The following is a 14,400-nucleotide window of genomic DNA, read 5'->3' as shown; positions in this document are numbered from 1 at the left end:
CCAAAACACCTGGAGGGAGGGAGGGCCCAAGTTGGCCCAGGCCTGGCCTGGAGTCGGGGGCTCTGCCTACGTGGCAACAAGAGCGCGAGCGCGATAACGGGACCGCCTTCCTTCCTTCCTGGCGCTCGTGACTGCCTTTGGGCGCTTAAGGAGGAAAGGAGGAGCCCCTCGTGACAGTGGGCGGAGCTTATGGAAATTGAGGGGGAAGGGCCTTGCGTTCCCATGACAACGGCGGCGCTGGAGAAAATCCCATTCAGCCGTTCTTCCCCTCCCACTTCTCCCCCCCTCCCTCCTTCGAGGAGCACGTGACCAACATTGGAGTGCTGCTTGCTTGCCGTCAGCTTCCGGGACGAGCCGGATTGTGTCTGTGTGAGGGAAGCAAGGAAGGAAGGAAGGAAGGAACAGCGGGAAGGCGAGGCCCAGGGAGAAAGCAGCGGCAAGGGAAGCGACTCTCACGGGAACATGTCGGCTAACAGTGTCGGCTACAACGACCAGGCCGGGGATGCGCAGGCGGAGGTGGGCCAAGAGGCGACGCCCACCACCGCTTCCTCCTCTTTGCCGGCGGCCTTCGGGCTCTTCAGCAGCGACGGGAAGAAGTAAGTGGCCAAGCGGGAGGGAAGGGAACACACGGGCCATCCAGTCCAACCCCCCTGCCATGCAGGAAAAGCACAATCAAAGAAGCCCCGACAGATAGCCATCCAGCCTCTGCTTAAAAGCCTCCATGGATCCTTCCACCACACTCCGAGGCAGAGAGTTCCACTGCTGAACAGCTCTCTGTTCCACACAGCCCTATATCCCAGAATATCAAGGCAGAAAATCCCACAATATCGCCTTTGAACTGCGTTATCTGAGTCCACATTGCCATATAGTCCAGCCCTATATCCCAGAATATCAAGGCAGAAAATCCCACAATATCGCCTTTGAACTGCGTTATCCGAGTCCACATTGCCATATAGTCCAGTTCATTGCAGATAATGTGGGATTTTATTCATCCCACATTATCTAAATGGTTCTGGCCCGACCTATCTGTCCGAACACATCTCCTCCTATGAACCAGTTAGGACATTAAGATCGTCTGGGGAGGCCCTGCTCTCGGTCCCACCGGCCTCACAAGCACGCCTGGTGGGGACGAGAGACAGGGCCTTCTCAGTAGTGGCCCCCCGGCTGTGGAACACCCTTCCTACAGACATTAGATCGGCCCCCTCCTTATTGGCATTCCGGAAGAGAGTGAAGACCTGGCTCTTTGAACAGGCTTTTAACTAAGCAGTGCCATTGATTGATTACTGGAATATGGATTAATGGACAACGAGATCGGGTGCTGATTCTATTGACGAGACGTGATGGATTGTTGTTTTGCTGTATTGTTGTATTGATGTTTTGATGTTAGCTAATTGATATTACTGTTTTAAATGATTAATGATTTTGTACTGCGTTGTTGATACTGGTTGTTAACCGCTCTGAGTTGCCTGATGGCTGAGAATAGCGGTATACAAGTGAAATAAATAAATAAAATAAATCTGTGTGGAAGTAGCCTCACTGCCAGGAAGTTGTTCCTGATGTTCAAGTGGAATCCCCTTTCCTGCAATTTGAACCCATCGCTCCCTTCCACACAAATGAATAAAATCCCAAATTATCTGCTCTGCACTGTGGGCCCTTCCACACAGCCCTATATCCCAGAATACCAAGGCAAAAAATCCCACATCTGAGTGTGGAGTTAGACAACCCAATTCAAAGCAGATATTGTGGGATTTAGTTCCTTGATATTCTCCCATATAGGGCTATGTAGAAGGGCCCTGTAATATATGGCATTGTGGACTCAGGTAACTAAGGGCCCTTCCACACAGCCATATAACCCAGAATATCAAGGCAGAAAATCCCACATTATCTGAGTGTGGACTTAGATAACCCAATTCAAAGCAGATATTGTGGGATTTAGTGTCTTGATATTCTCCAATATAGGGCAGTGTAGAAGGGCCCTGTAATATATGGCAGTGTGGACTCGGATAACTAAGGGCCATTCCACACAGCCATATAAACCAGAATATCAAGGCAGAAAATCCCACATCATCTGAGTGTTAAAGCAGATATTGTGGGATTCTCTGCCTTGATATTCTGGGGTAGAGGGCTGTGTGGAAGGGCCCATAGGACCCTTCTGCACATTCCTATATCCAGAAAAATCCCACAATATCTGCTTTGAACTGAGTTATCTTAGTCCGCACTCAGATAATGTGGGATTTTCTGCCTTGATATTCTGAGCTGTGTGGAAGGGCCCTTAGTCTCCAGGGTAGCAGAAAATAAGCTCACCCCCCCCCCCTCAATGGACAGTCTTTCAGATGTTTAAACATGGCTGTCATGTCCCCTCTTGGCCTTCTTTTCCCCAAATTAAACATACCCAGCTCCTTCAGCCGCTCCTCGTAGGGCATGGTTTGTATGGGAACACCTTGCACGAGAAGAATATGGAGCCTCCAGTGTTGCAGCGGGTTAAACTGTGGAGCTGCTGAACTTGCTGAACAAAATATCTGTGGTTCAAATCCGGGGAGTGGGGTGAACTCCTGCTGTGAGCCCCAGATTCTGCCAACCTTGTAGTTCGAAAACATGCAAATGTGAGTAGATCAACAGGCAGCACTTTTTCAGGAAGGTAACGGCACTCCATGCAGTCATGCTGGCCACATGTCCTTGGAGGCGTCTTTGGACAATGCCAGCTCTTCGGCTTAGAAATGGAGATGAACATCACCTCCCAGATTCGGACACAACTAGACTTACCTTTACTTTACGAGAAGAATAAGTCGCTCAGGGTGTATTTGTGCTAAACAGTTATATTGATTTGAAGGCCCTTAATTCCATCGCATCAAATCCTGTGATTTGTAATAATTATCTGGCTCCATTTCAAGGCATCCTATGATTTGTAATAAAGGGTCCATCCGCAATGTAGAAGTAATGCAGTTTGACAGCATATCTAAGTGCCCTTGCACAGTGCTATGCAATCCTGGGAGGCCTCTTCCACACAGCTGAATAAAATCACACACTATCTGCATTGAACTGAACTATATGGCAGTGTGGATTCAGATAACCCAGTTCAAAGTAGATATTTTGGGATTTTCTGCCTTGATATTCTGGGATATAGGGCTGTGTGGAACGGCCCTGTGTTGTGACCCTCCTTGAGCCATGGGGAGAGGCGTGTAAGAAATAAAAATTATTATTATTATTATTATTATTATTAATATTATAGGGGGAGGTTATTTTTTTGATGTCATGTTACCGCCCGTTTGTTGTTCCTATATGAAGACTGCTGCATTATTCTTGATTTTTTTCCCCTGTTCCTAAATGACCATCATAGTCAGTTTGTGACCTTATGCACAAGGAAAACACTGAAATGTTTGATTTTCTTGAGTTCTTGAGAAAAGTTTGCTTATGAGACGACAGTGGAAAAAGTGGAACATACAGAATGGGGATGTCTGCAAAAGTGCTCTGTTCAGGAAACTCTCTGAAACATCCCCAAGACTCCTTACTTTCAGTTTACCCTCTTAAAGCTGCAGTCATAAACACATTTATTAGCAAGTAGCTTCCTTTGAAATCTGTAGCATTTGCATCTATATAAAGTAAACATCTGCATGACTTCCCTTTTTGGATGCACTGAAAGATTTGGAATCATAAAAATACTATGACAGAAGTTATTTTGTGGCACTAATGAAAGCAGTGTGAAAGCCTGCTAATGGAGAATCGGAATGCTTAGTAATCATCTGGAGTTTGGAATAGCCATTGTGAAGAAGCTGGGCATACATGGGATTTAATAGAACTGCTCTCGCCTGTCTGAATTATTTTATTCTATCCTGGCAATATTTCTAGCATTTCATTTTTCTTGAAACTCACACATAACACTAGTGCTCAAATGCTTTCCCGTCTGCCTGGTTTAGACATTTGATTAAGGGAAGAGGTCTATTTTGCCTGACTGTATATTTCATTTATCTATTTTTTCCAGGAGTTTTTTTTAAAATCAACATTTAAGATAATCTCAAATAATATTTATCACAAACAAGTGTCATAGTTTATTGTTTCTGCTGACTGTATCTTGATAAATCATTTGAATGCTATTTATATCTACATGTATGAAAGGTCATCTCTGCCCCCAAATTATTTATAAAGCACCATAGAATGGCTTCCTGAATACTTTTTAGTTAGGAAGCTTTTGCAAGACAGTGCAGTTATTTTATTTATTTATTTGTAAAACCAGTAGAAGAAAAGAAGTCCTAATTTTGTGGATATTCATGCTCAACTTTAAAAGAATTTCAGTTTAATTTTTTATGCATATAAGATTTAGAATAATGCAGGGAATGAAAGCTTACTCTCCTAATAGGCCACACAGTTTATAATAAAGTTTCTTCTATGTACATATACCTATTTCACAGTGGGTACATCTTACAATTGCACAAGTGTTACAAATGGTTTAATGAGTTATCAAGTTTTACTAACCACTTTGAGTCAGAAACAAATCTAAAAAATAACTACACAAATGGAGAATATCTCATTAGGCCTTATGTTGCAGGGTTGGCATCTTGCAAATTACTGATTCTGAAGTTTGTGCGCTTGGAGAGGTGTCTAACAGTAATCACTTGAAATTCATTCATAGAGTTTCATTCATAGGCAGTTTGTGGTTGCAAATTGGGTCCATCTTTTTGGAACGGCCTGTATACTGCTTTGAAATTGGGTTAGTCCAGTTACTTCAGGCAGTGTCTCCTATTTGGCTTGTCTGTGAAATGTGAAAGTTCAATTTCAGACAAATTTATCAGGGAATTATTACTCAGTGTAAGATGATGTAAAATCATGTCAGAAAAAAGTGAAAGCAGAAAGTACCTTCCATGATAGAAAGGGGGGGAAATTATAACGAAGAACACTACTGCAGGAGACATATCAAAGTGCTAATAAGTTAGTGATTATGCAGTGGATTCCACTGCAGGTTATTAACTTGACTCCAGAAGGGAGCAGGCAAGGCCTGTGATGTAATTTGGCAGTTATACATAGGTTAGCAACTGCGTGTAACTAAAATCACCAAGTACAGTACTTGAAGCAGTGACTACACCTCCTATGTATTCCTGTATTATGGGTGTATTCCTATATAGGAGCACTGACATTTCCATGCTTCTGGACTATCTCTGTAAAATCTTTTCATGTTGAATCATTGCCTTTATTATGTGGTATTTCTTTTATGATTGATTAATATTTAAATATATATTGTAAGTATTTTAATTGACTTGATTTTTTGTGTCCAGCTTATGCCAGAGGAAAATGCAGGATTGTTTAGTTTCAGTTGCTATTTTGTGTATTGTATAAAAACACAGCAAGAGCCTAATTCATATTAGAGCTATAGCAGGAAGAATGATCTTTAAAGTGCAATCTAATTGATTGTCCCATGTTGGGATAGTAAGTCTGCATTTCCCTTCCCACAATATTTGCTTGTATTGGGTGGCAAATGTTTGACTTACAGAGATTTGCTGTGTTGTGGTCATTTTATAACACAAAATAAAGGCAAAGGATGTATGAAAACAAATCCAGATGTTTCCACAAATGTGTTAATGTCTGAGACATCAAAACTACATTTTTGCCAGCATTGCTCAGCCATTAGCTCTTTGTAGGTTTATAAAAATCATTCTTCCTGCTAATTAATAAGGTGTGTTCTTGAGGTGGGCGGAGAAGAGACACCTTGAGGGTGAAATTCCCTAATTTGTAATACTTAGTAGTGACAAATTCAGTACTTAGTAGTAATAAGCCCATGTGCTTCCATTAATATAATATTTGTCTGTTGTGTGTCAGGGCTATGTGATTTATTTTTCTATAGTTTTCCCTTCAACTAAAAACAGTTATATGCTCCCCTTCCTTGGGAATACACTAAAGAAATTTGGAAGTTTTTTGAATTAGGTTACATTGGAAAGTGAAGTGACTCCATACTAGTCTGCTATATTGCTAATTTTTTGACCAGAGTTGAAGTATGTAATCAAACTATTCAGTATGCATTGCTTTTAATAAATTTTTGATTGCCAGAATGAACTCAACCATCACAAGAACACAGAAGTGAGTAACAGGGTTTGTTCACCTGAGGGTAGAATGATATGATGAGAAAGTAATGGTTCAGATATCTTGATGAAATGGAAAATTGGTTTAATGATTGAATAGTATTGATAGATGCTCCCAAAATCAAGGGGTAATCTGGTCACTTATCTAAGCTAAGGTCCACTAGCGTTATAAAAGGTTTTGAAATCATTGAAAGAGCGCCAGGCTGATCCCTCATGTAATGTTTATTTGATTGGGAAGTCTGTAGGAAGAAACCCATTCAATTTTGTTTTTTGAGTGAAATGCATTGTGTGATTTTATCAGTGTTAGTCAAATGTTACTAGTACAAGACTAGTTCGTATGATAAAAAATTTGTCTACTCTCCCATAGCAAAACAATTCTAAAAGCAGCAGATGGTTCTCTTAATATGCTATTTACACATTCTCTGTGTCTATGTTCCTTAAAATTTGTACACTCTTTACCTTTGGAAACTAGTAGCATGCAGCAGTAAAATTGTTAGTGAAATTTTTAATCAGTTGTCAACATTTGGAGACATCATATGGGAAATATACATTCTGGCTGATAAGCCAGTTTATATGAACATTCAAACAGATGGCAAACTTTGGAAAAATAACATTTTTCAGTTTGCATCTTTAGAAAAGTTTTCTACCAAACAAAATACGTTTGTAATTTTATTGGGTTTTTTTTTCTTAGTAGGATATTCAGTAACCCACTTGTATCACTATATCCAAAACTTCACATGGAGATAAAAAGTGTGGATGATTGCATTATTAAATGGTAGGAATGTGACTGCACACACTTCAGTTTGTCTGCAGTCATGTTGCTATCAATTAATAATATGGAGTATGCCGTCAGTTGAATTCACAGATCTGGACTTCTGTTAACTGAGGAATGACCATATTGCGTAGAAAATGTAGATTGATAGTATAACTTTAGTGGTTTGTAAATTATTGCTTTGCTGAAAGGTGATCACAGTATTTCAGCTGATTCTTGGATTTTCTGTGAAAATGTCAATTGCTGTACAAGGCATTCTAGAATTCTTCAGTTAAGTTAGTATTGACTGTTTATGAGAGGTATAAAGGCGAATGGATGAAGTTCTTGCAGAGTAGCCAGGCCCTAATACTTAAATTTGATGCCTATACTGGTTCATTGGCATGTCTTTAGTTAGGGCCATCTGTTAGAGTGGCACTGTGCCTCCTACTATACTGGTATGCCAATTTGATTAGGTATGTGAGCCAGAAAAGATGAATGATTTGGATGGAGTAGCCTATAAAATAAGCCCTTAATGAATTTTGAGCTAATAAATGCACCGAGTGTAATATGAGTTTCAAACTGTGGTGCAGTATTAATAAATGCATCAATAGATACTTGCTTGTAATATTTTGAAAAAATGGGGGGGGGGGGAAGCAAAGGTGTGGCTGAGGACAAAGCTGTATCTGAATAAAATCTCAGATGTTCCTGGACTCCTGTTTACATTATCCCTAGTTTGAATAGTTCATTGACAGGAATAATGGGAGCTGTAGTAAAAATGTAGAAAGCCACAGTTTTGTCATATCTAGCCTAGACTGTTGCAGTATTTGACTTGACTCCACGCACTCCAGTACTTCGATGCTTACATGAAAATTACGTACCTGGAGTCCAAGATGTGCCTGTTATTTGTTATTTGCTGTCAAATTGACTTTGACTTATGGCAACGCTTTGAATGAGAGAAGCCAAATGCCCTGAAGGCAACTGTCTGATCTGGGAAGTGAAACAGGTCAGACTTGGTGGTTAGTACTTGAAAAGGAAGGCCATTAGACAAAGTCATCTACTGTGGATTTTATTTAGAAGAAGGCAATGGCAAACAACAAAATAAATCTTGCCAAGAAAATGCTATAATAAGGCCTTCATAATTTAGAGGCAACTAAGTAATATTAATCTCTAACTCTGCTTTTGCATTTTCTTTAATTTTCAATTGTAGTCATTCCAAGTTTTCTGTTTTTGTGTCATCTCCCTATGATGTCTTTTCCCTATCTTAAACTTTGTATCTTCCTTCCTCTGCCCTATCTGACTATTGCGATACACCCATTTCTTTTAGAGTGATACATATTTTTTCATGGTCTACCCAGTCAAAGTGTTGACAATAAGCTATAAAGTATGGGTGATTTTCTTCCGAAATTGTTTGGTGTGCTCTATTAGTCAGAGTATGACTGCATTATTATCTCTAGCATCTCTTCCTTGTTGGAACTTATTATGCATAACTTTGAAGAAAACTGGGGAAGAGCATGGAGATTAGGCGTTTTTGTTTACTTGTTTGAATGAATTTGTGGACATTAGGTCCCAGGAATAGCACAAAGTATTTGATGGGCAGAATAAGCACATCATACCTAATTTCTGCAATGGCAGAACTGCATTAGAATCATTTCAAATTTGAGTTTAGTGTGCTCATGTGTGTTGAGAATTTGAGAAATCGGGTAAGTTGAGTTTGTTCCACTGAATATTTTCTGAATCAGTTTTTTTCTAAGTTTTAGTATATATACTGATTGGAAACAGTAGATTTTCATGATGATTTCTATAACTCGCCTTTCTATAAAAACAGTTATGCACCACTATAAATGTTTCGACATGTATTTATCATATATTTCAAAGTTGCTACTACATAGTATGAGAGGGTTCTGCATGAATATATGCAGTCAGTTTATAGTAAGTTATTTGAATTGATTGAAACTGCACTCTTCAGATTGCTTCCAGGACTGGTGATGGGGAGACAGCTTTGGGCCCTGTAAGCATTTAATTTGTCATGCAATAAATAGCCAGGGTCACACATGAAGCCACCTAGTACCCTAAAGGCACTGCATCCCATCTGCTCTTGGAAACTAAACAGGGTCAGCTCTAGTTAGTACTAGGATGGGAGACCACGAAGAATATTTATTTATTTATTTATAGTGTCAGAAGCAAATTGAGAATACAGTTATAATGTATAAAAATCACAAATAAAGTTAAAAACTTGGCATTATGCTAGAATTCCTTTGACCAGAAGCTGGACACTTGGAGTGCCTCTCGTGTCTCTGTAAGAAGGTCTTCCATTGTGCATGTGACAGGGCTCAGTCTGCATTGTAGAGGGTGGTCTGTGGTTTGCTCCTCTCCACACTCACATGTCATGGACTCCACTTGGTAGCCCCATTTCTTAAGGTTGACTCTGCGTCTTGTGATGCCAGAGTTCATCTGTTCAGCGCCTTCCAAGTTGCCCAGTCTTCTGTGTGCCCAGGAGGGAGTTTCTCATCTGGTATCAGCCACTGATTGAGGTTCCGGGTTTTAACCTACCACTTTTGGACTCTCACAGGATGCTGTAAGCTATATTTAAGAGGAAGTCATAGGCAAAACCACCACTAAGTATTCCTTTTCTTAGAAAATGCTATGAAATTCATGAGTCTGTCATAAGTCAACAGGTGACATGAAATTGCATGTGCTCTTTCTCTCACACATACAAAACATTTCGTTGAAAAAAATTACATTTATGTCCCAAGGAAGCTGTAGTGGATTTAGTTAAATTTCTTTGAACAGCCTACACCACTCAGTTTATTTCTGCAACCTTCAGTCTCAAGCCCCTTTCATCACTATTCCAGATATTATTTTATGGGTCTGAGCATCCTCATACAGTTTTCTTGCAGTCTGTATCTTGTCCTTCGTGGTGCTTCTTTCATGCCAAAACCAACTGTGTTATGCTGAAGATTCCTGCCTGTATTTCAAATGTTTTTCTCTAACAATATGGATTTAACCTCCTCCTATCGCCTTAGCTTTAAGTATGAGCAAAGTGTATATGCAGTACATTAAATACCAAATAATCCTGCTTCTTGACGGGGGCTGGGCTGGGCTGTATGGCCCATGAGGTCTCTTCCAACTGTATGATGCTATGATTCAAATATGGTCTTATAAAACTCTTAGGTTGTCCCCCATCTAGACAGATTTGTTCTGTTAACTAATTTATGTTGAAAATACATATATCTAAATCTACATTAGAAACTTGTTTTGATGGATTATTTTCCTGTTTTCACCAAGACTACGTGTAGAGATCTTATGTGCAAAATGCAGTTTTAAAAAAACATAGATGTTTTGAATTGTAGTGTGATTATTATTTCGGCAGAATAGGGAACAGTGATACTAGTTTGATGAACCAGCTTTTTCTATCAACACTTTTCTGTTGAACTTTGAAATCCTTCCTTTTCTTCAGCCACAAATGATCACAGTTAACATGAAACTAGATATCTTTAACATTTTGTTATATGCAAGTGCTGTTGCTTACATGATTAGCTGTCAGCCTGTTAATTGGTTGAATGATTGTCAATAATAGATTATAATAACTTTTCCTCTTAATGATGAAGAATGTCTGGGATAGTAATCCCTCACCTGTACAATTTGATTTCCTGTAATGAATTTTATCTTGGGCACCTCACTCTACATGCAACAAAGTTATCCATGAAAATATTATTTTATGTAGGAACTTGTAATTTGAATTTGTCGTGTTATTAAGTAGCTGCTTCTAGTATTTATATCCTTATCAAAAAGATGCACTACTTAATTTCTCTCTCTCTGTTTTCTACCTTTAGTGAATTGCTATCCCCTCCCTTAATATTTAACTACAGAGTGGTAGGTTCAAATGTAGTCCTTGCAGCCTTTCCTGTTACTTGAATTTCTCACATTGCAGGTTCTTTCATAAAAAGTAACTATTCTGTTTTTATTATGAACCACCTCTGACCTTTTGGTCAGCAGTTCAGTTGGCACAAGGGTTTAACCCATTGTTCTACCGGGGGCTCCATGGAAGCAGATGGTCCTTAATATATTTAATTTAATCTTGAAAGTGTTTTTCTTAGTGATCATCACAAATAGTGAAGGAACATATCTATGCTTCTCTCAAGGAGATGGAAGAGCCCACTAAATGTGGACATGCACCTTGAATTTGAGTGTTATACAAAGATGCAGACTGTAGCCAGGAAATCAGAAGACGCTTACTTCTTGGGAGGAGAGCAATGTCCAGTCTCGATAAAATAGTAAAGAGTAGAGACATCAGACTGGCAACAAAGATCCGCCTAGTCAAAGCCATGGTATTCCCTGTAGTAACCTACGGATGTGAGAGCTGGACCTTAGGGAAGGCTGAGCGAAGGAAGATCGATGCTTTTGAGCTGTGGTGCTGGAGGAAAGTTCTGAGAGTGCCTTGGACTGCGAGAAGATCCAACCAGTCCATCCTCCAGGAAATAAAGCCCGACTGCTCATTGGAGGGAAGGATACTAGAGACAAAGTTGAAGTACTTTGGACACATCATGAGGAGACAGCAAAGCCTAGAGAAGACAATTATGCTGGGGAAAGTGGAAAGCAAAAGGAAGAGGGGCCGACCAAGGGCAAGATGGATGGATGGCATCCTTGAAGTGACTGGACTGACCTTGAAGGAGCTGGGGGTGGTGACGGCCGACAGGGAGCTCTGGCGTGGGCTGGTCCATGAGGTCACGAAGAGTTGGAGACGACTGAACGAATGAACAACAACAAACAAAGGAATTAAATAATAGGTTGTTGTAAGTTATACAATACATTATTTAATATATTGTTGAAGATTTTCATGGCTGGAATCACTGGGTTGTTGTAAGTTTTTCGGGTTGTATGGCCATATTCCAGAAGCATTCTCTCCTGAAGTTTCGCCTGCATCTATGGCAGGCATACAGCCCGGAAAAAAACTTACAACAACCTATTATTTAATTCTGTATACTGTCCTACATGGCATAAAATACTGTGAGTAAACCTTTATGTTGAAAACAAAATCACCCTTTCCAAAAGAGAAAATATTTTCACAAATTATACATGCCCCGAAGTTTCCAGTTTTTCACCTGTAGAATTTGAAAATTTGTCCTTTGACAATTTTGTTCCCATTTCTTTGCATTTTTCTATATTACTAGTATTTCATGTCTTAGATGTGCTTCATGCTTAAATGACCGTCAAGAAAAAACTGCCTTCTTCTACCTTTCCTTATATATATCAGCCAAGCCTTTTATTGAGAAAACTATACCTGGCTTCAGTTTTCCATAGCATCCAAGCATAGCACATTATTACCATAATGTTGTCTATGTTGGGTTCTTGGTCAGTCTGGAAGCTAGACTTAAAACAGCCAGAATTTTGAGTAAAGCTAGAAAAAAATTGCAGAAATTGTAAATGAGCTACAAATGCCATTTGGTTCCAGTTCAAATGGCAAATTCTGAGTTTTAAAACTGTGCATGATGTTGGATCAAATATCTGTTCTACCTCTTTCAACTGTGAACTTGGGTAGGGACTCTGTTCTACTTCAGTGGCTCTTTTCCTATTGTGCTGTATAATAAGTGACAAAGAAAACCTGTTTGTCTGAAAAAAAATTTTAGGGAAATGTTTGTGGATTTGTTTTTAAGGAAATGCAATACAATATGTTTTAAATATATTTTAGCTATTATTGTGGGCTTGTTTTTTTTTCCTTATTATTGTAAGTGTTTGCTTTAACATTTGGAGACTTCTTCCTTTAGATTTTAGGAAGATAGCCTAAAGTAAATAAAGTAAATAAAACGAAATGAATTTGATAGAGTGCCGTAATACAGAATTGTACCACAAGATGTCAGTCAAACAGTTGTGGTATAAAGTAAGGGCTGAAATTGTGTTTTGAGCCTTTAAATGCTGCATACTTGTTTGATGTAAACTATGAACATGCAAGTGCCCCAGCATATTATAAGATGTATAAGATGATGAAGGCATCAATTATTATGTTGCAGCAAAGTTACACTTTTACAGAATAATAAACTTAAAACTGTTTTGATTAAATATGAGTTGGAATGGCTGTGCAGTCTGTAAAGCGGATTTAAATAGCATTGATATTAGAATGTTGACTGTGGAAGAGACTGTGTGCTGGTAACACAGAATAATATTCTTCACCATGCTTGCAATTTTAATTTTGATTGATATCAGTCTTTCTGTGCTAAAATGTGGTCAGTGTATATATTTTAAATGGGCTCTTTACTTAGGAAATACCTACATGTTTACAAAGAGAGAGCAGAGAACCTCCAGTATTTCAATCATACGTAATATACCTGGTGCTAACTATGATTACTGCTAACCAGGATTAAATTCTAGCCTGGTTTTTGAATGTACAGATAAAGTCTTGGCTAATGTTAATTATATTTACAGAATGTATATAAATTTGAGGAAGAGTTTACAGCCTTCATTTTTTTCTTACCAAAGGGTAATAATTCAGCAGTCCTCCTTCTGCATTGAATCAGTTGTGTCCAAGATGATGGAGAAAATAAGGGAGTCCAGGGGTTCAAATTCTGCCATTCTTGAGTCTATAATTTAGGTATTTTCTGTTATCACATTTGCTTGCTTTGCATTCTGATCATCCAGTCAGTGTGTAAATCACCCTTCATATAGTATTTAATTTTATTCTATTTGAAAACTACTTTAACCACTTTCAAAATTTATTTTTAAATGAGACTTTTTTTACTGCTATATTTTAAGGGCATGTCTTAAAAGGTTTTTTCTTACATACAAAACACAAAAAAGCATAATCAGATGATGAAAAAACAAACAAACCCAAAATCACTATGAAAGTACCTAAAAATAGCACCAGCAGTTAAAGAAAAAAGTGAGGCAGAACAGATTGGTCTTAACACCCCCATGTAGGCCTGTAAAGATGTGTAATGTATCTCAGTTGAAACAGATTTTGGAAAACTGTAAATTATGAAAAAGTCCCTATCTCCCATGGCTATCAACATAATTGATCTTACCATCAGGCAAATGGTTGTGGCACATAAGTCTGGGCACAAGGTACAACAAAATGAATATTGGTTTCAAAGTATTTTGGGAAATAACCTTGTTTTAAAGCATTTTATGGCAGGAATAAGAGTGGCAGATCTTGGAGCCCTTTTTGTGCCCCAGGGCACTTGGGAGGCTGTATGCAAAACAAATAGAATCAAAGATTGGCAAGAGTCCATTTATAGTTCTGATTTTTTTTATAAACAGTGCAGGGCTCTCTGCAATTAAGATGCAGTTGATCCTCCCCCTTTTTACAGGAAAAACAAAAAGGCAGGCTGGGGGGAGTCGAATGAAAAAATGCAACACTTTGTCTATGTCTGATTTACAGATTTAAAAGTCAAAGTTTCTTCAACTGGAGTGGAAAATGCACTTAGAATATTATGTATGTTTACATGCCTTTAAGTCATCTGTCAGCTTAAGGTGACCCATGAATTTTAGAGGGTTTGCCAAGACAAGCAATACTCAGATATGTTTTTTGCCATTTCCTTCCTTGAAATATAGTCCACACACCTGATATTTGTTGGCAGTCTCCTTTCA

The 14,400-nt window shown here is 38.9% G+C and overlaps 1 protein-coding gene across 3 annotated transcripts in view; it reads left to right on the top strand.

Annotated features, from left to right (window-relative positions):
- The first annotated feature begins 242 nt into the window (after window positions 1-242).
- AP3B1 (adaptor related protein complex 3 subunit beta 1) overlaps window positions 243-14,400 on the top strand; it is a 156,644-nt gene continuing 142,486 nt past the window's right edge. Inside the window, exon 1 of one of the 3 annotated variants that reach the window (XM_060761622.2) lies at window positions 243-596. In XM_060761622.2, coding sequence (XP_060617605.2) covers window positions 463-596 — 134 coding nt within the window. In that variant the 5' untranslated portion in view covers window positions 243-462. The remainder of the gene's footprint in view (window positions 597-14,400) is intronic. The other 2 variants (XM_060761623.2, XM_060761621.2) reach the window with 2 other exon arrangements.

Source organism: Anolis sagrei, chromosome 2 (genome assembly GCF_037176765.1).
Source record: "Anolis sagrei isolate rAnoSag1 chromosome 2, rAnoSag1.mat, whole genome shotgun sequence".
Lineage (NCBI taxonomy): Eukaryota > Metazoa > Chordata > Lepidosauria > Squamata > Dactyloidae > Anolis > Anolis sagrei.
This window is presented reverse-complemented; position numbering and strand designations above follow the sequence as displayed.